The following is a 24,737-nucleotide window of genomic DNA, read 5'->3' as shown; positions in this document are numbered from 1 at the left end:
ACTGGCAAGCAAACATTTTTATTTATCATAATGACCTTTAAAGTTTACCTTATAAATCAAATATAAATGTTTTTTTTTTACACCACATTTTTTATTTGAATTTATGTAACAATGGTGAGCGAAGCTGGAATTTTTGGTGGATATTTTGCACATCTCTCACAGAGATCTTGGCACTGAAAGAGTTAATGAACCACTTTGTAATAAGTGGTTTGCAAAGACCATAGAAGTCCCTACATCTTGCGGTTACAGAATAGAGTCTTACTATGGTTTGCAAAATTTCCGTATTCTAGGTTAAAGATCTGTATTGGAAACCACGGGACACTGGTACATGTGGGAGCTCTATACTAATAATTTTCCTTCTAATAACGTTTCCTTTAAAATTAAGAAAAAAAATAGACAAAACATTGGCAATTACCGTAGTGCCAATATTGCTTGCAGGCCTGGCCCACATCCTGGAATAAACCACCCATAATCCTTGTACAGGCGCAGCGTCACACAGAGCGCACTCTGTGGGCAGCGAAGGGAATCTTCATAACATCTGTTTAGGTTTTTACTCTGTTCAGGTGCAATATTTGCTCACAAGACTGTCGCAAATGCTGGCACCCTTTATAGATACCATAAAAAATGAGGAAAGGTATGGATAATAAAAATTATCCAGAGGCCCCAAAGGGAGCGGTTAACCTAATTGCAGAAGGATTTGTTCTTGACCTATAAACTAGTCAGGTGTACATATTGGTCATAAAAGGTGAAAATCACTGACTGTACAGAAGAGAACACTTACAGTTTGCTAGACATTTCATTGCCGACAGCAGCCAGTGTGGGAGTTCTCCTATACAAATATAGAACATATAGAGTACATTAGTAAGAGCACAGTGCACATAATAAAAAATAAAGGAAGGAGAGAGTGACACACATCCTTGAAATCTGTTGCAAAGTTCCCCACATTCCATACGGGCTTCATGCATTGTTTTGGGAAAAATCAACAAATTTTTCAGTCAGCAGTGTATAGATCCACAATTACTTGGTTGACCATTAACAGTTGAGAGTGAGAAGGTTGACACCCATTGACAGGTCAATACAAGCAAAATGTCAACACGAACATGGTCGACACAGGAAAAAGTTCATACAAGTTTTCATTAATATTATTTTTTAACTGACTTGTTCATACTTAACCATTCCAGTGGACATTGGGGGGTATAACAGTGGCCAAAGCACCGCGAGCCAGGCGAGGGGGCGTGGTACACTTATACGGTGTCCATGTCACCCAAAAAACATGATAAACTCGTATCAACCTTTTACTGTGTCCACGTCGTCATTTTGCTTGTGTCGACATACTGTATGCTGACCATTCTTATCAGCAAATCTGAGTGACCTAGTTATACACGCACAGTGAAGCCTAGGTCTCCCAGTAACCATTGTCCTAAACCAGGGATGGGTAACCTTCGGCCCTCCAGCTGTTGTGGAACTACACATCCCAGCATGCACTGCAACAGTTGTAGCATGGTCACCTAGTAAAGTTGTAACAAGGCATGCTGGGATGTGTAGTTCCACAACAGCTGGAGGGTGGAAAGTTCCCCATCCCTGTCCTAACCAATCACAGCAGGGTGTAGTAGGAAGAGACAGGCGAGCTGGATGTCATCATTAATGCCGCATGGGGTGAGGACAGATCAATGCACATCAAATATTAGTCTTCACCAGTTGAAACATTCGGCAGAAATTAGAATATTGCACATACAGTGATAGATATAGTTTTAATACCGCTGAAAAAGGAATCCTTACAGTTGTAACACTAAGAACCGTGAGATTATTGGTGCTCAAGTCGTATGGTGGATATACTCCCCATCAGAGAGAGGGCCTGATTCAGAGTTGGACGCAGCGCCTGTGTTTGCACATCTGAGTGATTATTTGCTACTGCGCACACGTGAATAGTCTAGGAAACCCTTCCTGCACGAGTGTAAACCAATGTGTGCGATAGCGAATGCATTTAAGAACAACATTGCTATGAGCTGTGATCCAGGGGCATTTCAGGTGGAGACAAAAATAGGGGCCTTCTTGGGTGTGCCATGGGTGTGTTTCAGCATGAGGCTGTGAGCTCTTTTGCAGCACCACAGCGGCCATATTTTGGAGTTACAAGGGAGGCTGTGCCACAGGCAAGGGCTGCTCATGGAGCCAATCTTGCTAATGATGGTGCGTCGGTGGTGGCGTGATTAGTACCACCAACGCAGCTGAGCATTGCTCAGATATGCCACGATGGCATCGCAGGATATGCTCAGTCCATCGCATGGAGGACAAGTAGACATATTTTTCACAATTGAGAATCGGTGAGAAATCGCAGCTGTGTCCAATTTCAACACCGGAGAAACCAATGATCTATCAGTGTATGGCAAGTTGGCAATGTGAGATTACAGGTCTGTCTGTCCGACGGGGAATTTTATTGCAGTCTACGGCCAGCATTAGATATGCACGGTATTTTAATAATTGACTGATAACTAAAACAGTGGAATTTGGAGAGCTAAACAGGTAAAAATTCCATCCATAAAATGAGCACCACACACTGCCATCATAGTGCAGAAAGAAACTCACGTGATCGGTCGTCCATCACCACTATGTCATGCTTGGTGAGTTTGTACACATTGTGCATTATATGCTTCCCATTCGCCCACTTTACATCCATCACGTCATCCAGAGAATCAAGGCCGACAATCTTCTGTAAACTGTACGACAAGAAGAGTCAGAATGGAGCCAATGATAATTCCGCAGCACAGTCTTGTCGGAATCAATGTGATTTCATTGATAAAAGCAAAACAATACGGCGGTGAATAGTAAAATGTACAATTACCTATTTTCTATTATTGGGAGTCCAATAATGAAATGGACCTATCCATTAGCACACAGGTTTTCAAAGTTGGTCCTCAGGACCCCACACGGTGCATGTTTTACAGGCCTCCTCACAGAATCACAAGTGAAATAATTAGCTCCATCTGTGTATCTTTTTAAATGTGTAAGTCAGTAGGGAGTGCACCTGTCGGGTGACCTGGAAAGCATGAACTGTGTAGGACCCAGTTTGAGAACCACTGCGTTAGCAATATGCATAGAACGGCTTACCATACTATCCCTTTAAATCAGGACACTCGTGAATTATACACATGATGAAAAGCAGGTGAAATACAGGCTTGAGGTAAGTGCTAGTAAGTATGGTAAGGCTATGGAGACATTTCTCTTGGCACCAGACAAGTCCCCTGAAGATTGCACAGTCCACAAGGTTTGTAAGATATGTCAGTGGCCACACAGGAACTTCCTGAACGGCTCATTTTTTTGTTAATATAGTGCCTTAGGCAATGGTGTAGAAAATGTGGTGTTGCCTATAGCAACCAACTACAAATGATACTAAAGTATAGAAAATAATCCACATTTCACTGTGGGCTATTTATAAGCCGACTTTTTCAGCACATTTTTTATGCTGAAAATAAAACACCCCCTCGGCTTATACGCCGGTGTTTACGGTAACTGTAGTTTTCTGTGCTGTGGAGGGGACCGGTGCGCTGCAAGAGACTCGGTGATGCGGGAGGAGGGGACCCAGTACGGCAGAAGCTTCCTCTCCTCCATCCCCATCCGCCCATGAAGCTACGGCTTCTCTCCCCCTAGGCGCTGGAGACACTGCCCACCAGAGACGCAGCGCTCCCACCCTGTGCACCGGAGACTTTAACCCCTGCCTGCCAGAGACACCGCGCTCGTCCAGGAGCACCACAGGGCAGAGCAGCAGGTACGGTTCCTGTTCAGAGGGAGGAGAGGGGTGTCAGGCCTCTGGTCTGGTCAATGTGCCTTTACAATAAGTATGTTTATGTCAGTGTGCCCCTATACCCTGTACAGTGTGTGTGTGTGTGTGTGTGTGTGTGTGTGTGTCAGTCAGTGTGCCCCTAGACCCTGTACAGTGTGTGTGTGTGTGTGTGTGAGTCAGTCAGTGTGCCCCTAGACCCTGTACAGTGTGTCTCAGTGTGCCCCTAGACCCTGTGCATTTCCCACCGTAGGCTTATACTAGAGTCAACACATTTTCCCAGCTATTTGTGGTAAAATTAGGTGCCTCGGCTTATCTTCGGGTCGACTTATACTCAAGTATATTTGGTACTTCTGTTATGGTTTTCATAGCTCATGGAACTGCCATTTTCACACCCACCTTCATGCAAGTTATACAGCCAGACAATGGGCAATACTGCATTACTTTCTGCAGGCATTTACATTTTGAAGCAGTCCATCATAACATAGCAATGATTGCATCAGAATATAATAGGGATTTGATTTTACTGTTCCTGACGCGTGTTAAATAATCAACCACAACAAAAGTTTTTTCTGCCGATTTAAAGATTGACTAGTGTCCTATTCATTTTGTAGCATTGAATACGACCAGTCATTATGCATATTGAGAACAACAGGGTGTGACCAAGCTGTGATTTTACCAGCACATTTTTTCAGGTCTTGCGGCATCCACTTAATTGGACATGTAGACAATGCAATCATTTATTTAGGGATATCAAAGCTGGCTTTCAGAAGAGACAACATAGATTTCTATTGCAAAAAAGTAAGAACAGTCATGTAAACATCTATTTACACAACAAAGATGGCCACTGAACCTAGCATGCGCTGGGCATGTGCATACTAGGTTTAGTGGCCATCTTAGCTAGGAAATGAAACCTCCCTGTAGGAACCAATATGGCGTATGTGCACATTACACTATTAAAGGTAATCAACCCAGCACACTTGGAAAAAAAAAATCATTCAGCCCACCTGATTCGCAAAAATGACAAGATACCTGCCCGCAATTAAAATGGTTGTACTTCTATAATAAAAATCCTTTACAAATGAAACATAGATCTATGGGCCTAATTCAGACTTGATTGCTAGTGTGAGAATTTGGAAATCGAGCAAATGCACATACCGATCAAATACATAGCGCATGCATGAGGTGAAATAGCGGATGACAAGGTTTGTGGATTGTAATGTGGCCGCAGTTTGACTGTCAGGATGCTGTTTGGGGCTGATAACTTGACGTTTTCTGTGAGTGGTTGGAAAAACCACTGGTGTGTCCAGGCGTTTTTGAGGAGGGTCCGAGACATTAGCGATGACCACTTTCACCCTGAGGTGTAAGACTCAGACCTACTGTACTTACAATTGCACAGATGACAATTTCTGTTTGATGGTTCGAGAATTGCTTATGGATTTGCGAATTGATAACTATTAGCAATTCTGTCAAAATTTAACAAGAGACGTTTTCTCTGTCTGGACGGCAGCTAAATTCTCCCATGAACGATCAAGTGTGAATTAGACCATATATTCGCAAAACGCTATATCACAGCTCACTTACTATGCCAAGGTCCTATTTTTCCACATATCTTCCATATTAGCCGTGGTTAGCTCTCTGCGATACACCAAGCGACAGAGCGGCACCTCACCTATGGCAATGCTGTGACGTTTGTACCACATTTCTGAGTTCTAAGAATAGAAATAAACAAACAAATTGTATTGCCATATAGGTATCAAAACTCTTCAATGAATTGTAACTGGGAAAACAGCCCTCAAACATTACATTTATTCAGGTGACAATAGTGGCAAATAGCCACCAAAGTCAATCACCACAGTGTTAAATTGAAACACATTATAAAATTTTCAGAATCTGGTGGGGCTGATGTAACATGTGCACAGAGAGTTAGATTTGGGTGAGTTATTTGGTTTCCGTGCAGGGTAAATACTGGCTGCTTTATTTTTACACTGCAATATAGATATCAGTTTGAAGTACACCCCCCACCCAAATCTAACTCTCTCTGCACATGTTACATCAGCCCCACCTGCAGTGCATATGATTTTCTCCATTAGAGTGATTGTGCCTTTGCGAGTGAACCAGAATAACCCCCAAAGGGCCTGATTCGGTACTTGTGTAGTTTCACGGCGCCACCGCGCGCAGTGAAACTTTGAAACTTGGCAGTCTGCCAGACTCTGTGTTTACTGTGCGCGTGCCGCTCTAGCTGTTCTCAGCGCAGCGCCTGGCTGCTTTCCTTATGTAATCTACGTTATCAGCATAGCGCTGGGTGCACTGTGGTAATTGTAGTTCCACAGTAAAATAGGCAGTCCTGCGCACCGCTGACAACCCGGCTATTTAGAAGTCTAGATTTAGACGTCTAAATCCAGACTCCCTGCAAACCGCTAAGATGGGGGCATCTAAATTTAGACGGTAAAGCGTCTAAATTTAGTAGGGTCTAGGGGTACACTATTAAACCGGTTCACAATGACACTAGTCGACGTAACAGCTGTCGACCTTGTTAATTCCACTATTCACACCAACCCGAAGCGTGGCGAGCGCAGCGAGCCCGCGAGGGGTGGCGGTACGCGTCCTACGACCTTTTCATACCCCTACTATCCACGTCGGCGTGGAGTTGATTTTATAAAGTGTGGCAAGCGCAGCGGGCCACCGAGCTCGAAGCGTGGCGAGGGGATGCGGATACCTGTGAAGCCTGCGAGGGGACGCGGATACCTGTAAAGGTATCCGCGTCCGCTCGCCACGCTTCGGGCTCACCACACTTTATAAAATCAACTCCACGCCGACGTGGATAGTGGGGGTATGAAAAGGTCGTAGGACGCGTACCGCCGCCCCTCGCGGGCTCGCTGCGCTCTCCACGCTTCGGGTTGGCGTAGATAGTGGAATTAACAAGGTCGACAGCTGTTACGTTGACTAGTGTCATTGTGAACAGGTTTAATAGTGTACCCCTAGACCCTACTAAATTTAGACGCTTTACCGTCTAAATTTAGATGCCCCCATCTCAGCGGTTTGCAGGGAGTCTGGATTTAGACGTCTAAATCTAGACGTCTAAATTGCCGGGGTGTCCAGTTCAGCGAGTCTGGATTTAGACACTTTAGCGTCTAAATTGGCGGGTTGTCAGCGGTGCGCAGGAGTCTGGATTTAGACGCTTTAGCGTCTAAATTGCCGGGTTGTCAGCGGTGCGCAGGACTGCCTATTTCACTGTGGAACTACAAGTACCACAGTGACCTGTCAGCGCTGGGTGCACTGCTGCTGCCCAGCGCTATGCTGATAACGTAGCTTACATAAGGAAAGCAGCCACACGCTGCGCTGAGAACAGCTAGAGCGGCACGCGCACAGTAATCTGGCAGACTGACAAGTTTCAAAGTTTCACTGTGCGCGCGGTGGTGCCGTGAAACTACACAAGTACCCCTGATTCTAATCCATACGCAACCCTGCGTGTTGGCACATGGGAGGGATGGTTTGGTACTGGTCATGCGCATACGCAGCTGCAGGAATCGGCTAGTGTGCACCCAGCATCAGCCCGGATTATTTTGCTTTCCTATGATAGTATAATTTATCCTCTTCCTTTAAATCGGAGAAGTTGTGTTTTGCGTTGCACCAACATCCCTGACTTCTAAATGTGGATTTCCAGGAATTTTATCATTGCTGCATAAATCATTAGCCCATCAGCATTCAGTCAGTAAATCTGCAGAAACAGCTGATGAGCATGTGAAGCACACAAGTCATGTCAGCGCGCAGCAGTCTCTGTTGTGCTTGACAAGTGAAGAGCTGGATACACAGGATGAGAGGAAACAAGTCCGATTAACATTTCCCCCCTTATTTCTCCTGGGAATTGATTAACATAATGTCGCAGGAGCCATGAACATGGAAGTGCAGCAGGTGTCAACTTAGATCACACTTGAAATGCGACACACAAAAAAGGGTTGTGCTAGATTCAAGGCCAGAGTAATATGGCAAATGGTTGTCTCTGCAGAGGGCATATTATACAGCAGATGCAGGAAGTCAGATTGCTGAAATCTTGCACATTTTATTAGATTGTCCGGAAGTGTAATTTCATTTTACAGGACATTGATATTACATCAAGATGCACATCCTAAGTGAGAGGCTCATTACTAACTTCATATGTAGTGTGTTTAATACAGCCGGTATATAAATATGGATTTGTTGTGGAAGTTACTATTATTATAATTTTATTTATAAGGCGCCACAAGTGTTTCGCAGCGCCGTACAAAGGAACAATACAGGGAGACAAAGCTTGGCATAACATTAAATAAATAACAAAAATACAGTACAAATAAAGAGCGCCACAGTTCAATACACATTACAGCTTGGATATAAGTAGTGAGGACTCAATCAACATACAACTAGAGGCTAGATGCCAATGATGGAGATGAGTATGCAGACGAAGATGGTCACTGAGTGTTGGAGTATAGAAGAGCTGTGAGTGAAATGTGAAGAGAAGAGGGCTTTGACAACAGGAGGGAAGAGGGCCCTGCTCGGAGGAGCTTACAATCTAGTAGGAAGGGGAGACAGACAGATTACAAGAGGTGCACGCAGGAAGGGGAGACAGACAGATTACAAGAGGTGCACGCGAGTGGGTGGTGGTTAGATAGCAGGATGTAAACAGGCAAGGGGTCGGAGAACCAGCTGGTTTATGCAGTGGAAGGGTATGCTTTGATGAATAGGTGAGTTTTCAGTGCACGTTTGAAGCTTTGGAAGGTCGGGGAGAGTCTAATGGAGCGAGGGAGTGCGTTCCACTGAAGGGGTGCAGCACGGGCAAAGTCCTGTACTCTAGCATGGGAAGCAGTGATCAGGGTGGAGGAGAGACGACAGTCGTCAGCCGACCGTAGAGGGCGGGAGGGTGTATGAATTGAGATGAGGTTAGAGATATATGGAGCAATGGAATTAGAGATGGCCCTGTATGTGAGTGTGAGGTGTTTGAAGAGGATTCTGTAGGGGAATGGAAGCCAGTGCAGATTTTGTTGAAGGGGAGTTGCAGAATTAGAGCGGCGGGAGAGGAAGATAAGCCTGGCTGCAGCATTAAGGACAGATTGGAGAGGAGCCAGTTGGGAATGAGCGAGGCCGGTGAGGAGAACATTGCAGTAGTCGAGCCGTGAGATGACCAATGAGTGGATGATCAGCTTAGTTGCACTCTGTGAGAGAAAGGGCCTGATGCGAGCAATGTTGCGTAACTGGAACCGGCAAGAATGGGCCAGGGCTTGGATGTGGGGTGCAAAGGAGAGGGAGGAGTCAAGAGTGACACCCAGGCAGCAGAGTTGGGGAACGGGGGAGATGATGGTGTTGTTAACAGTGATAGAGATATTAGTATGATATATTACTATGTGGTGTATGTCGTGTACTATACATATGTACTAAAAACTGGAAACTTATGAGGCCTATACATGGGACTAGATGCACTAAGCTTCAAAAGTGATACAGTGGAGAGTGATAAACAGCCAGCCAATCAGCTCATACCACTCATGTCACAGACTGTCTGAAAAATGTCAGGCAGGAGCTGATTGGTTGGTTGTTTATCAAACTCCATTTTATCACTTTTGAACCTCCGTGCATCTGGCCCATGGGGAGATTTTGCTGAGCGATCTGTCTCTGGTGAGAATACTTGCCCTGACCAGCAATCAAAACTTAATTATTCCAGCACAGTGGCGTAACTCCCGGAGGCAATGGAGACATTTGCCGCCGGGCGTTAGCCATCACGGAGGGGCACAGAGAGCAGCTGCTGGCACAAGCAAGACTACCCAGCCGCAGGAAGAAACCCCGGCCGCTGACCCATACTTGACAATGCTCCCGCATTCTGCATCTCCCGTCAAGCCAGTATGTGTCCCGCTGCCCACTTAATCCGCCGGAATCCTCAGCCATGTGTGAATGGCAGACTGCGAGTCCTACGCACCGCAGGCAGCATAGCTGCACAGCAGAGGCAGTAAGCAGCGATCTCCCGCCCACGAATGCAGGGCAGGCAGGAGAGGAGACCACAGCATCAGAGGCAGCAAGCGGTGATCTCCAGGCTACGAGTGCAGGGCAGGCAGGAGAGGAGACCACAGCATCAGAGGCAGCAAGCGGTGATCTCCAGGCTGCGAGTGCAGGGCAGGCAGGAGAGGAGACCACAGCATCAGAGGCAGCAAGCGGTGATCTCCAGGCTACGAGTGCAGGGCAGGCAGGAGAGGAGACCACAGCATCAGAAGCAGCAGCGGATCCCTCCTGCTGTCCATTCCGCACTGACACTGTAGCTGCTGGAAGACGGGAGATTGATGGGGGAACTGACCCAGCCGTTCGAGTGGAGGTCAGAGTGAGCGTATTTGTAGCTGTTTGTGCTATAGAGAAAGTATTGCAGACAGCCATCAGTTTGACAATCTCTATTTGCTGAAAACATTCCAATGTAATTTCTGCTACAAATGATGTTTTCTGTCATTAGCTGCTTGGGATAAGTTGTAGGTTACTAATAAAATAGCTACTGTAAAGATATGCACCACTTGCCACTAACCCTATATATGTAGCTATATTGAGAATATGTGATTGAAGTGTTTATCGGTGAGGCTTCTTGGTAGCAGCAGTGATAGTTCTATATGGTAATGCAGCAGGAGGTGCCTTTTACAAGCAGACACCTCCGACTGCAAAAGTGATCTGATCTGCGTCCTTGTACACAGCATCGGATCTCTCTCCCACTATCGGCAGCATACGGGGGGTTCCACTATCTATACCGCCTCCGGGTGACTCGTATGAACTTACGCCACTGATCCAGCATGCTGGATATTATTTGCCGGGCGTAACGACACGTGGGCCGGGCATCACTATAACTATGGCCCCACACACAGAGCTATGTAGGGGGATATTTTAAGCGATCTAGTCAAATTAAGTCAGAGCGCTTAGCAAATGCCCTCAAATCGTTCTGTGTGTAAGCACCATTACAACTAAAACGACGGTGTTTATGGTGGAACATCACTAAATATGTAGCGGCGGGTACCTATTCAATGCGGTCTTCACCGACAGCATTGAAGGGGGATCACGGCAGAACGAGGTCGACTTCAGAAGCTGTCGGGCCCGTGTTGCTGAACACAGCCGTGCATTGTCGCGATCCCGGCCACAGATCGACAATCCACTGCTGTTTACGCGGACACACCCCCTTTTCACCAATCAGCAGCCGGGACATTGAATCCCGCCTGCCGATTTACTGTCGGGCAAAAACGTGAATGGGCCTGGATCACGGCTCTCAGGAGGGAATCGACAGCCGTGATCCAGGATGGAATAACTGCAAAGAATCAAAGCAAGCAATCTGGGAGAGCTACACAGATAACATGCTGTCCTGGCATTTGGCATGGCTGCATGGAGAAATGTAATTTCGGCCGGGCGGCGTTAACTGGCTCACTCAGCAGAGAGCGACCGCTGCTTAACGAGTGAACCTGAGTCAGGCCCTGCATTGGTGTGGTTAGAGAGAAAACACAAGGCATTGATGTTGTATGTATGGATAATGCACATTTGCTGCTTAGTTAAGAGAAAATATGAAAAGGCAAACCACACTCACCATTACGACGGGTTTCACTGGAACATAAGAGTGGGAGGTCATAGAGTTTTCCTCAGTCCAACGAGGGAATGGAAGAGGATCCACCTTTTGCGGAGGTCTTCTTGGGTATGGTTTAAGGGGTGATGTTGGTGGAAATCTGTATTAAAAAAAAAAAAAAAAAAAAAAAAAAATACAATGGAATCATACACATATTACAAACTGCAGTACCACAGTGAGGATCAGCTTATAGTCCTAAAATGTTCAGCCATCCTCCTCCACTACACCATAACTTTTGGTGGAACCTATAAATTAGGGTTGTCCTCGGGTATTGTAAAAGGGTTGGATGTCCGAGTGAGGGGAGAGTTTTCCTAACAAACAGACCAACACACCAATGGACTATAACAGTATAGACACTACGTTGCAGTTATTAGTACAAGATATTGGAACATAAGTGACATTTTAATACAGAAGAACATAAAAGTAAATAAAAAGCGACAACGCCAGTTTGAGGTGATTGTTGAGCGTGTGCATTTTATAAAACATTGAATAAGTGATATCACACTTGGGGCAACAACAAATTAACCCTACAATGTCTGTGTGCGCGTGCACATGTGGTAGGGAATATAGATTGTAAGCTCCACTGGGGCAGGGACTGATGTGAATGTTCAAATATTCTCTATAAAGCGCTGCGTAATTTGTATGCGCTATATAAGAAACTGTAAATAATAATAATCACACAAACTGGTTATGCACTTTTCTAATAATCCAAAACCTAATGTCAATGTCACCTGTACTGGAAATCCCATAAAAAAAAAAAAAAAACCTGTAAACTTTAAAATACCATATTTAGTGATATGTACTGATTAACCAGAGGTTAATCTTTAGAGCGCCTATATATGTGTTGTGGCCTTAAAGAACAGCCGCTTAGGGGGATGGTCAGTTCCCCAAACAAGTGGAAACAAAAAACAACAAAGAAAGCAGCGCTCAAAGAAACTAATAAAGTATATGCATCACTTTAAATAAAATTTTATGACATATTAAAATTACATATGTAAACACATGAGAAATGTATATAACATAAAATGGACCTATTGGGAGAGATGGTGTTATGATAGTCACCACTGGTAGATTGATTTGACCTGCACTGATCAAAGCTTGTGTCCAAGGAATGTTCAGAGGAAGTCCACTTTTTGGCAAATTTGTGGATCTCCTAATGGATGCCTAGATGTTGGCCCGTTGGCAATAGAGGTGTTTTAGCCGGGATGCAGTTAAAATCCCGGCGGTCGGGATCCCGACGCCGGAATCCTGACCGCCGAAATGCCGACCGCCGAAATGCCGACACATTCTCCCTCCTGGGGTGTCCACGACACCCCTGGAGGGAGAATAAATTAGTGTGCCGAGCGTAGCGAGGCACCGGGCCCGCTGCGTGGCGAGCGCAGCGAGCCCGCAAGGGGGGGCGATCCACGTCCCCCCCTTGTCGGCATTTCGGCTGTCGGGATTCCGGCGTCGGGATTCTGAACGCCGGGATCCCGACCGCCGGGATTCAATACTGAATCCTTTTAGCCAGCCCGGGGTACCTTTTTTAAGGATAACAATCCAATGTCCAGGATTCCGAATGGTCCAAAGCCTCAATAGATGTTTGCAGGACAGGATCAGAAGAATAAGCAGGTAGTCAACGATTTCTCAGTTAGGATTAGTTTTTCTCTCCACTGTGGGGTCCAGGATCACCAACGTGATTCGCTGTGCTAACTCACAGCTTTATCAAGGTGTTTACCACCCTATGGAATGCCCTTCCACGAACAATAACACTCTCCACTAGTCTCCAAACTTTCAAGTGTTCCCTGAAAACTCACCTCTTCAGGCAAGCCTATCATATTTAAGTTCCACACGCATAACCCTCTGAGGCACTTATGTATTATATAGCTTCCCTTCTGGACCTACAAGCTATGCGATTACTGGTGCCTGTTTCCCTCCTATGTCCCTATAGATTGTAAGCTTGCAGCAGGGCCCTCTAACCTCCAAGTCTGTCTGTTACCCAGTTTGTTTTATCACTGTCTACTATTGTAAAGTGCAACGAAATCTGCAAAAAAATAAATAATAAATAAAAACCATGTCACCAAAAACCATATTTGTATGAAAGGTTCTATAACTCATGCACAATTTATACCAGTAAAGAACAAGACCGTCCCAGATCACATCAGTTTAAAGGGCTGGCTGACCAAATTAGTTACCCTTGTGGTTCATGGTAACCAAGCAATTGTCCTTATAGTAAGGCCAGCTAGTATCCAGCACAGTGTATGGCAACCCACTTTTTAGGCTAATACCCAAAGTTACAATTCTTACAATACAGCATAATAGCAAAAGTGCTGTCACAAACTTGAACGTATTCATATTCAAAAAGTATGTTAAAAAAAAACAAAACAAAAAAAAACAACCTTTATGGTTTCCTTGCTTTTATTTTCTGGTTTTCTCTCCTTAGAAACAGGAGCATTGTATGCAAATGATAGGTCAGAGGATGTAATCTCTTACATCCAGGAAACAAATAAAAACAGGGTGAGAGGCTTTGTAATGGATGTAAATCAGTAAACACACACCTGTAAAGACTGTTATTATCTTCAAAGTCTTCTCTCCCCCATCTTCCTTTTACGTCCTCGATGACATGGTTCTTCTGAAACTTCTTTAAGAGCTGGATTGTCTGACTGCGAGTTACTTCTGGCCCAAAGTTCTGGTTACATTGGAGCAGCTCATGCAACCAATCGGCCGCATCGGACGCAGTGAAACACCGGTCGTAGGTCTTAAAGTGCACACGATGCCGCTTCTGGGGCATTCCAGCGCGGAACAGTTCAATAGTCTCATTCCACTAAAATACAATTGAATAACAAAACAGTTACTCCCTGTCTATGTACAACACTCCACATATAGGCTAAATGACATGACAATTACTTATCCATGGTTTAACCCTATGACTGCCATAACAAGTTATTTTCATTGTGCCCAAATCCTGTTCCTATATGGCCACTACCTACTCAAATCATCACGTTTGGTTTCCCAACAGTCTCCAGATAATGGTGCTGTAGGTGAAAATAGCATGTGTTCAAGATGGGGTTGGGGGGTATGGGAAGAACCTCTGCACAAGATGCACCTATCGATGGTAAACTTTTTATGATATGTAAGTTTTAGAATCCACAATAAACAAAAGATGTATATATTGATATATTTTCGAATGTATCACTCTTGTGGAGGTGCACCCCTGAGAGTAGAAAGTGTACAATTTTTAAAGGGAAAGAAAAAAGTACTCTCCTTTGTTTGGGGGCACGCTTGTCAGGAAAAATAAATTTTGGTTATGATTGTAAGTTATAAAACGTAACTTTTAATTGGTGATTCTAAAAAAGGCTATAATATGAACAAAAAAGACACAGACAAACTACACATAACATAAATAGTGTTAAGGAACCACTTATCGGACTCAATAGAGTCCCTCCAGCGATTTATCGCTGGTATCAAGTATGTATATTGCCGCACTAATGGGCAAGTATTAGATATGTCCACAAATGTGGGTCACTTCAGTACAAAGGGTTACAGTGAAGTGAAAACACTGGTAGCGAAATGGTTAAAAAATATTAACATGTTACATCCAATAAGTTGTATGGTGTGTTTCCAGTTCACAAATGTATAAACCATGCAGAATCAGCATATAGTTTGGTGAAAAATTGGACAGAGGACACAAACAGACTATACAAAAATTAAATAAGTGGTCAGAGCCACTAGTTGTACTTCAGTTGAGTCTCTCCAGTCATTTGTCTCTGGTATCTCAAATGTATATAGCCACAGGTGTGGGTTTTGCATAGGACACTGGTAGCAAGAATAGGATGGATATGTAGTCATAGGTAACATCCAATAAATTTGTGTAGCTTATGTCCAGTTCACAAATATGTGATGCCTACAATAGATTGTATGGTGTGTGTCCAAGTCACAGATGTATGGTGATATACTGAAACAGTATTAAGACACAGATTACAAAGATAGGATGATTTGTGAATTGTATCCAAAAAATTGTATAGTGTGTGTCGACTTCACCGATACATAAATAATAATGCGCTCAATCGGCGTAAATTTAAATGTGATAGATGCAGAGCTCCAAATATAGGCAAACAAAAGGGTAATGCAGTGATAGCCACCTACAAGAAGTGATACTGAAGTTTTAATTGGATTAAGAGTAGTATCAAAATAGGGACTCCACAGGAATGCACACAATTACTACTGCTGTGTCAAACGACTAGTCCTAGTCCTGTGTTGACACAGTGAGCGGATTGTGTTGTCAGACCATCAATGGGGAGTAGAGTTGGGAACTATATAGAAATAGCATCTGCTGTCTCTTCCCCAGTAATAAGGTGCCCTGTTGTCACCGACAGTGCAGGGTCTAGCCGAATTTTCTGGGTGGAGATGAGAGTGCTAGAGAAAAGGTCATATACAGTATGGTGCAACACAGGAGACGACTTCTGCCTAGTGGGTTAGTAGGCTGCTGCTTCCCATTGATAATACATTGGTGGGAAGTGAGCGGTACTCACCACTGGCTGTGTTTAAAGTATAGAGTAGAATATCAGTAATCACTTTAAAAGGGTATATGGTGCCCTGTTAACTGATAGTCAGAGAAGGGTCCTGCCAAAACCTCTTGCACTGATCCGATAATTCACGAGTAGAAAGGGTGCAGGAGAAATGGGAGGAAGGGGGAGAAAAAGGAGGTGCGTCTGAGGTATCAGAAGCTACCAAAATCCCATTGCTAAAAGCATTGATGGGAATCAGTGTACGCTGTGCCAGAGACGACCTGGAATAATTCCCCCTGATTTATGGGCATACACATATATCAATTTGACTCACAAACCTGTGGTCACATATTTTTGTAATTTCATAGACCACTCACGGTTGGGATTCAATTGATGCCCAGATTAGGGGGTTTTTTTTGACTACTGAGAGATAATTTTTGTAGCCTATTTGTGTCCTGTGTCCAATTTGTCACACAAATTAATACTGTTTCAGTATATCACCATACATCTGTCACTTGGACACACACCATACAATCTATTGTAGGCATCACATTTGTGAACTGGACATAAGCTACACAAATTTATTGGATGTTACCTATGACTACATATCCATCCTATTCTTGCTACCAGTGTCCTATGCAAAACCCACACCTGTGGCTATATACATTTGAGATACCAGAGACAAATGACTGGAGAGACTCAACTGAAGTACAACTAGTGGCTCTGACCACTTATTTAATTTTTGTATAGTCAGTTTGTGTCCTCTGTCCAATTTTTCACCAAACTATATGCTGATTCTGCATGGTTTATACATTTGTGAACTGGAAACACACCATACAACTTATTGGATGTAACATGTTAATATTTTTTAACCATTTCGCTACCAGTGTTTTCACTTCACTGTAACCCTTTGTACTGAAGTGACCCACATTTGTGGACATATCTAATACTTGCCCATTAGTGCGGCAATATACATACTTGATACCAGCGATAAATCGCTGGAGGGACTCTATTGAGTCCGATAAGTGGTTCCTTAACACTATTTATGTTATGTGTAGTTTGTCTGTGTCTTTTTTGTTCATATTATAGCCTTTTTTAGAATCACCAATTAAAAGTTACGTTTTATAACTTACAATCATAACCAAAATTTATTTTTCCTGACAAGCGTGCCCCCAAACAAAGGAGAGTACTTTTTTCTTTCCCTTTGAAAATAGCATGTGGACAAATAACTGGACATAAGGGGGGGTTATTCTGATTCACTCGGAAAGGCACAATCACTCTCTCTAATGGACATGTTACATCAGCCCCACCTGCAGTGCACATGGTTTTGTCCATTAGAGAGTGATTGTGCCTTTCCGAGTGAATCAGAATAATCTGAAATGTAATAGGATGAGAGATTCAGACAGTGAGAGATTTGGTAAGAAATCTCCAGTTTTTTTTAAAGTGGCAATCATTTACACTGCAAAATCAAACTGGTTTTGAAGTGTAAATGATTGCCGCTTTTTAAAAAACCTGGAGATTTCTTACCAAATCTCTCACTTTGAGTCGCTCATCCTATTCCCCCCCCCCCGCCCCCAAGATATTTACCTGACCCTCTGCAGTTTTCACCCCTGCAGAATAGTGTCCCATTGTTGATTTCTGTGGTTTCTAAATGCAAAAACCTACTATAGGGTCATTCTACGCCAACTCATCACAAAAAAAGTAACTTTTCAACCCAACAGTCTCAGAATTTCATGAAATTTGCACTAACCATGCAGCTGGCAGGTTCAAACTGGTCTTGTATGCAATGCCCCTTGACCCGCCTTGGAGGTTCCCGAGCAGTAGTATCATATATACGATGTATCGTATGCAGTCCTTTGGCATACAATATATCATAAGCGTTCCTATTCTCTGCTGCCAAGAGGCTGTCCGAGTCTATAGTCAGATATGCAGCATGTCCGATCTCCAACCTCGATGCGCACAGGACATCACATTGGATCGGATGTCAAACACATGCGATTTGGCCACTTGTCACTCAATTTCTTGGCCCGATCTGTTGGACTCAGGTTAAAAGCGGACAAATTGCACTAGTGTATGGCCAGCTTTACAGTAAAGGGTACTTGTTTCCTAGCACGGCGCCCATCGCATACCATACTTAGTGGCGTGCGATGCGATATTCATGTTAAATTAACAGGAGTGCTTGTACATTGAAATATCGCATAGCATTGCATGCCAGCAAAAGGCATGCAATGCGATTTTTAATTGTACAAGCACCCTGATGGGTGCCTACAATGTTAAATGCACGCCCATTGTCAACGCCACCCCCACTATCATTGCCAACCCGAAGTGTGCCGAGCCTGCGTGGGGAGGTGGTTCGTGTCCTCTGACCTTTTCATACCCCCACTATCCACGTTGGCATGGAGTTGATTTTATATAGTGTGCGAGTGCAGCGAGCCCGAAGTTTGGCGAGCCCCGCGAGGCGACGCAGAATACGAGACCGAAGCGTGGCAAGCCCCGCGAGGGGGTGCGGAATACATGTAAAGTAATCTGTGTGCGCTCGCCACACTATTTAAAATCAACTCCACGCCGACGTAGATAGTGGGGGTATGAAAAGGTCGGAGGATGCGTACCGCCGCCGATCGCCACGCTTCGGGTTGGCGTTGATAGTGGGGGTGCCGTTGCCAATGGGGGTGCATTTAATATTGAAAGCACCCATCAGGGTGCTTGTACAATTAAAAAATCTAATCGCATCGCCAGTACCCAGTAAAGAACATGGTTTATAAAAAATAAAAAATAAAGGACTTCATGATCCATTCCATAGAGGAATGATAACGGTGTAGCATATATACAGGAAATCACCCACAATTCCCAGGTTGGGGTGCAGTGGCCTGTATAGATAGATAGATAGATAGATAGATAGATAGATAGATAGATAGATAGATAGATAGATAGATAGTTCCTTTCACTATTCTAGACAGATATACCGACCAGATGACAAAAAAATAACCTAGAAAACTAATACTGCATGCTTTGCCCAAAGGTCTAAGAAAGCTCAGTTCTAAAGATGGGGTAGGCCTTGCCACAGCTTAAACACATGCTGGGAGGTGGAGGTCCAGAACTCCTGGACTTCAACACATTTTAAATGAACCTTATTTTTAATGAAAATAGTGAAGTCAATAAATAATCTCTATTAATGGGCTAGATTTATTTAAAAAAAAAAAAATTAGTTCGTTCAACATAACCCCTTTTAATGAAACCCAAAAAACAACAGAATAAATAATGATTAATTTCCCGCTGTTTTTTATAGTGTTCACAGGTTCACATTTTCCCCTTGAGAGAAGGAGACCTGAAATCTCTCACCGTGAAATGAGGTTGAGCCATGAATGCTAAAGTCTCTCCAGGAGCTGGTTTCTGCAGCACTCTGCACTAACTCCTCTATGGTACCTTTTGTTACGTCATGAACTAGCAGCCTGTGAAAGTGACCCCTGCAGCTACAGCTACAGCCCCACCAGAAACAAGAGCAGGTTATCACCATATATTGTATATAGGGACTTTGCAGTGCTAGATTTCCCATACGAGTACACTGCGCATGTGCCAGGGGGCAGTTCTGTTCAGGAGCCACCATGCAAATAGCCTTATATTCATTTTACATACTTCCTTCCCCTGCAGGTAAAATGCTGGATAAAGGGACACTAGCATGTAATGTCTAATCTGTAACTTAAAGCGTATTCACTTACAATACCAGTCCTGTATCTTTGTACACACAAATGTTTAGGAACTTTGTTAGATTATCATGTCAGAGTGGAAAAGCAGCACTGATGCAGAAAGCAAATATTAGTGGGTCAATAAGATATCCAGTTCCAACAGAAAACATCTGGGACGTCTGCCAAAGTAGACTCGGTGATCATGATTGCCTGGTGAATACAGAACTAAAGCTGGCCATACAACTAATGATTTATTGTCCAATCTGATTGGTTTGAAAAAAAAAAAAAAAATCAGAGAGCAAATGAGTTGACGATTTGATTTGAAATGCTGAAAAAGTGAAAAAAAATGTCATTCATATATTACCATATATTGTTCCAACCAGCCAGATTGGAAAATACATTTTTTTAGTGTATGGCCAGCTTTATATTAACAGTTTGTTTTATGGTAATGTAAACTATAAATCAGTTACATCAATGGAACCCACCATCCATTAGAAGCAAATCACTCAAACAAGTTAATTACCAGCATTTTGTTGCCCCAAAATTGCTGGAGCCAAGCACAAAAAGAGACTCAAGAACAATAAAAAAAAAAAGTTACAGATCTTTCCTAGCATTTTTAAGCCAACTTTGTGCCCCAAATTGCCCAACTAACAGATGCAATGTTCCAAGGCAACTACAAATAACAAAAATACAGGTATTTCTTAGCAGTTGTTGATTAAAATATATGTAAGCGATTTGATGACGGTTTAGTTCAAGAAAACGAACCGTAGATTTCACACTAGTTCAAGTGTATTTCTTCATTCAAGTCCTGGGAGTGCCGCTTCCAGTTAGCTGAAGGCACCGGAAAAGATAATATATGGTATTCGGGCTAGAGTGCCAGTCCCTTGCAAGTGATTGCAAGCGATTTAATATATAGAGGGTGGTAATAGAGTATATAGATTTCAGAAAGGCAGCACACCTACTAGTGGCTATACTGATCTCACATTTACAGTATAACAGCACATAAAGAACCCCCGAGACAGCCCGTGTGTTACATTCCATACACTGACATGTTACTAATCAAATCCAAGGTGCCTGAGATCACAGCATTTTACATGTTAGCCACGAACAACAATTTATTGGGCAGCATATTAATGACATACATGTATGTATGGGATCCGGTCATTAGGTCGACAAGTATTGGGTCGACACCACTAGGTCGACGTGGGTTTTTTTATTTTATTTTTTTTGGAGCCGACATCTGCCGACAGGCAGTATTTCATGCCCTACCATCCACTAGGGCATGGTGGGAGAATAAAATAGTGTGCTGAGCGCAGTGAGGAACCGCGCCCGAAGCAGGGGATGTGGTGCTACGCTTCCGTGTCTACGTCGACTGTGATGAAATTCGGGACAAAAAAAAAAAAGAAATAAATGTGAAAACCCCATGTCGACCTAATGCTTGTGTCAACCTACAGTCATGTCGACCTTAATGCATGTCAACCGTAATGCTGTCTACACAATGATCCATACCCGTATGTACACATCCAAATTCAATGTCATTTTCTAACTTCATTAAAAAAAAAAAAATTGATTATGTTTTAGTCATTTGTTCTATACAATTCTTATTAATTTACATTTCTGGTGGTCCTCATATACTTATTTGAGGTTTACAAAGACAGCAAGGTGCACCCCCCACACGTGCTGCACCCACCCTCTTCCCTGCACAGTAACAGAACGGGCACGACTAAAGGGGCGCCAGCTTAGAAACATCAATTTAAATCTATAGTGCCATCGCTCGCTGTGCCAGACATCAGAAACAAACAAGACACAACACGCCATAGCAGTTAGTTACACTTTTGTTCTTTTCATATACATAACATTGGATTCATGGTAATTCATGTGGCAGATCTGTGCCTGCTGGTACAAATTCTAAATCATAATATGCAAACATTACCTATTCCCCATGAGCAGACACTACATCCCGGTTGTTATGGAGTTAATAAAAAAATAAAAATCATATTTCCTTTCATATTTGAAGACTGGATAAATACAATCGTATTTTTGTGCAAAAACATCAATGCCTTGAGTGATACATGTGATAGCAGACTCACTGGTGTCAGTGAGTATCCAGTGACAACGCCCAGGAAGGATGGTGTATACTCACAGACTATCACATTACTAAAGGTCAGAGGCGGTGGTCAGTTTGGTTTATACTGGCTGTGTGTTTAAGACACTCGGAGTAAACATTAGATTATAAAGTGTTTCTTGATAAAAAGCAGCGGAGACAACCGATATCTGAAAGCTTGGACTGTCCAATCATGAGGATGCGCTGGGGGGGCACAAAACTTAGGTTGGGCCCACACACCATTTTTACACTAGTTTGGATGTATTGCTTGAATGAATATATACGAAATGCTCGGGACCACGAGCATTTTGGATAAGGGATTTTGGAATTTTATTTTTTTCATACATACACGGTCCCCTGGTGGTTCCCCGAAGTCCACAGTGGCCTCCGGGATCCTTTTCAGCGGCATCTCCGGTCCCAGGGGTGCATTGCGCAAGTGCGCCAGTGATCCCAGAGGCCACCGTGGACATTGGGGGATGAGGTAAGTATGAAAAAAGGGACTGGGGGAAAAAACCCGAAATATTCTAAAAAAAAATAACGGTATTCGTAATATTTTGATATTTGGAATAGTTCAGTTTTTGGAATACACTTATAAGGTAGAACCGACCTATCTATCTATCTATCTATCTATCTATCTATCTGATATGTGTTTTGGGCCATAAACCCCCTCCAACCAGCTATCACACACTAAAGGCTGTATTACAGGGGATGGATATTTATTTTATTTACAGTTTCTTATATAGCTCAGAAAATTCTGTTGCACTTTACAATTGTAAACAGGGATAGAACAAACTAGCTAAAAACAGACGGACATCTGAGTGGTACAAGGGGCCAACAGACACAACCGTTATTAAGAAAGGGTCAGTGATAAGCAGCTAAGGGGTAAGTGCAGCATTGGCCTTACATACATTTTAATGTATAGTTTTCTACAATTCAGTCACCCTATTGTGTGCTGCATGTCAGTCGTAGCAGAAGTGGGGTCTATGGGGGACTCTGAAAACTTTACATCCCTTTCACATCGCAAATGCCGGGCCGCACTCAGAATTTGGACACAGGTCTGTCCGGGAACGACATGGCATTTGTGAGGTAAAGCTCCTCACTGTCATCGGGGTAGAAGCAGCGCTTGGAGCTGAAGAACTGCACTCGGTGCCACTTCTGAAAGAAGATAGTGGAGTTCTGTTACAGTTGCATAAATAAAGAAAAAAAAGGAAGTAGTAACACACATATTTTTGGGGGGTCTGTAAGCAAGAAGTAGCTTATTCAGGAACAAAATACACAATGAATCTAAAAGAATGCTTCTGTTGCAGAAAGATGACTAGAATACCCAAGAAGCAACATAACAGACGCAGCCCTATAACTAGCCACATAATGGAATTATAATTCCGCAGAGCTTTAAATCCTTTTCTCAATGATGATATTACTTTAAGACACGTCTGAGCCTGTCAGCATTACCACAATGACTGCCACAAAGAGGATGTGACAACATCATTCAGGGACTCCTAGTGCTTAGGGTGCGGTTTTAATAACATCCTAAGATACAGGACCAGTTCACGTGGAATAATGGCGGGTCGTCATACAGCAGATCATGTGACGCTGACAGGCGCCAATATGAGAGATCACACACAAAAATCATAGTCTACCACAGCACAATTTTTTTTGTGTAGGTTCCTGCAATTCAGTACACACAACTCACAGCATTTATACAGCTATGCAGGAACATTAATACAGCTCACACATGTCTTTCTGGAGATGACAATGGGGGTACAAAGATGGGATTTCTAGTGAAGATGGGATGCTGCCCAGAGACTTACCAGATTCTACAAAGTTAGCACCTCCTAGAAGGTAATAGATAGATTCTGGGTACTCCAGTTTCCTCCCACAATCCAAAAATATACTGGGGAAGGCTAATTGGCTCCCAACAAAAATTAACCCTAGAATGTCTGTGTGTGCGCATGTACATGTGGTAGGGAATATAGATTGTAAGCTCCACTGGGGCAGGGACTGATGTGAATGTTCAAATATTCTATGTAAAGCGCTGCAGAATATGTGTGTGCTATATAAGAAACTGGTAATAAATAAATAATAAGTATTTAAGTGAGAAAATGGACAAAATGCTCAATGCTTACAATGTGATGTGGAACTACAAGTCTAAGCCTGTCATGCTGGGATTTGTAGTGCTATCACAGCTGTGTGCGACCCTGTAGTTTACAGAAACTAATAATGTCTTTCATAAAGATCTGCTTCTAAGTTTCCTACCCAGTGGCATGGTTATTAATCCTTATTATACCAATGCCCTGTGTACATAAGCAGCACCCGGTGCAGTGCCCGTGTTATGTGACTCGGTAAAGATGCGCATCTATGTTTACAAAGTTAGGTACTGAGTATGTCCGCACTGGCTCCCCCAGCCCTTCTCACCAGCTTGGTCGCTCGGTACGGACCCGGCCCTAAGATGCGGTGCTCCATGCCTGCGCCCTGGCCCGGCCCCGGGATGCGATGCTCCATGCTGCCCCAGCCCGGCTCCGGACGCCGCTCCGGCGTTTCTGCGTTTCCAGGAGACGGGGACAGTTTGAATCTCGTACCTGTGCTAGATGCCGACCGCCCATTGGTGAGAGAAGACACCACGTGACGTCTCTGGGGAGGGAGGTGGCACACTGGGTGGGCCTGGCCGCCGAGCTGTAGTCAGCCAGTGCCGTGTGCAGGAATTTCCTGCCCTAGTGCCCCCTTTCCTGCTGCTGCTGCTGCTGCTGCTGCGTTGTGCAATGCTGCTTAGTTAATACTTAATAGTAACACAGCTCTACTGTATGCAGGCGGCATTATTTACTGCTGCTGATTTTACTGTGTAGTACATGGGGATGAGGGAGCAACTACAATTGTGTGGGCCTTACAGCATAACACAACAGAAGTGTCCTGAAAATAAAATGTTGCACACTCACATCAATATATATAGCAACCAGACAAATATACTGTATACTTTGTTGCTATTTTGGCCTGGAAAATCCATAGGCATCACAAGTTCTGCCTCACATCCCATATAAGAGGTATATTTACAGAGTGAGCTTTTAGAAGTGAGATGTTGCCT

General features: G+C 43.6%; 1 protein-coding gene across 1 annotated transcript in view; it reads right to left on the bottom strand.

Moving 5' to 3' along the window:
- The window catches only part of DEPDC1B (DEP domain containing 1B), a 32,645-nt gene extending 8,383 nt beyond the window's left edge, over positions 1-24,262 (bottom strand). Inside the window, exons 1-6 of the mRNA XM_083153285.1 lie at positions 24,074-24,262; positions 13,922-14,187; positions 11,349-11,484; positions 5,360-5,487; positions 2,584-2,714; positions 782-829 (exon numbers count right to left, since the gene is read on the bottom strand). Of these exons, the coding sequence (XP_083009411.1) occupies positions 782-829; positions 2,584-2,714; positions 5,360-5,487; positions 11,349-11,484; positions 13,922-14,187; positions 24,074-24,160 (796 nt within the window). The 5' untranslated portion in view covers positions 24,161-24,262. The remainder of the gene's footprint in view (positions 1-781; positions 830-2,583; positions 2,715-5,359; positions 5,488-11,348; positions 11,485-13,921; positions 14,188-24,073) is intronic.
- Between the last annotated feature and the right edge of the window lie 475 nt (positions 24,263-24,737).

Source organism: Crinia signifera, chromosome 1 (assembly GCF_055691185.1).
Source record: "Crinia signifera chromosome 1, ASM5569118v1, whole genome shotgun sequence".
Lineage (NCBI taxonomy): Eukaryota > Metazoa > Chordata > Amphibia > Anura > Myobatrachidae > Crinia > Crinia signifera.
Note: the sequence above shows the minus strand (reverse complement) of the source record. Positions and strands in the feature narration are given on the sequence as shown.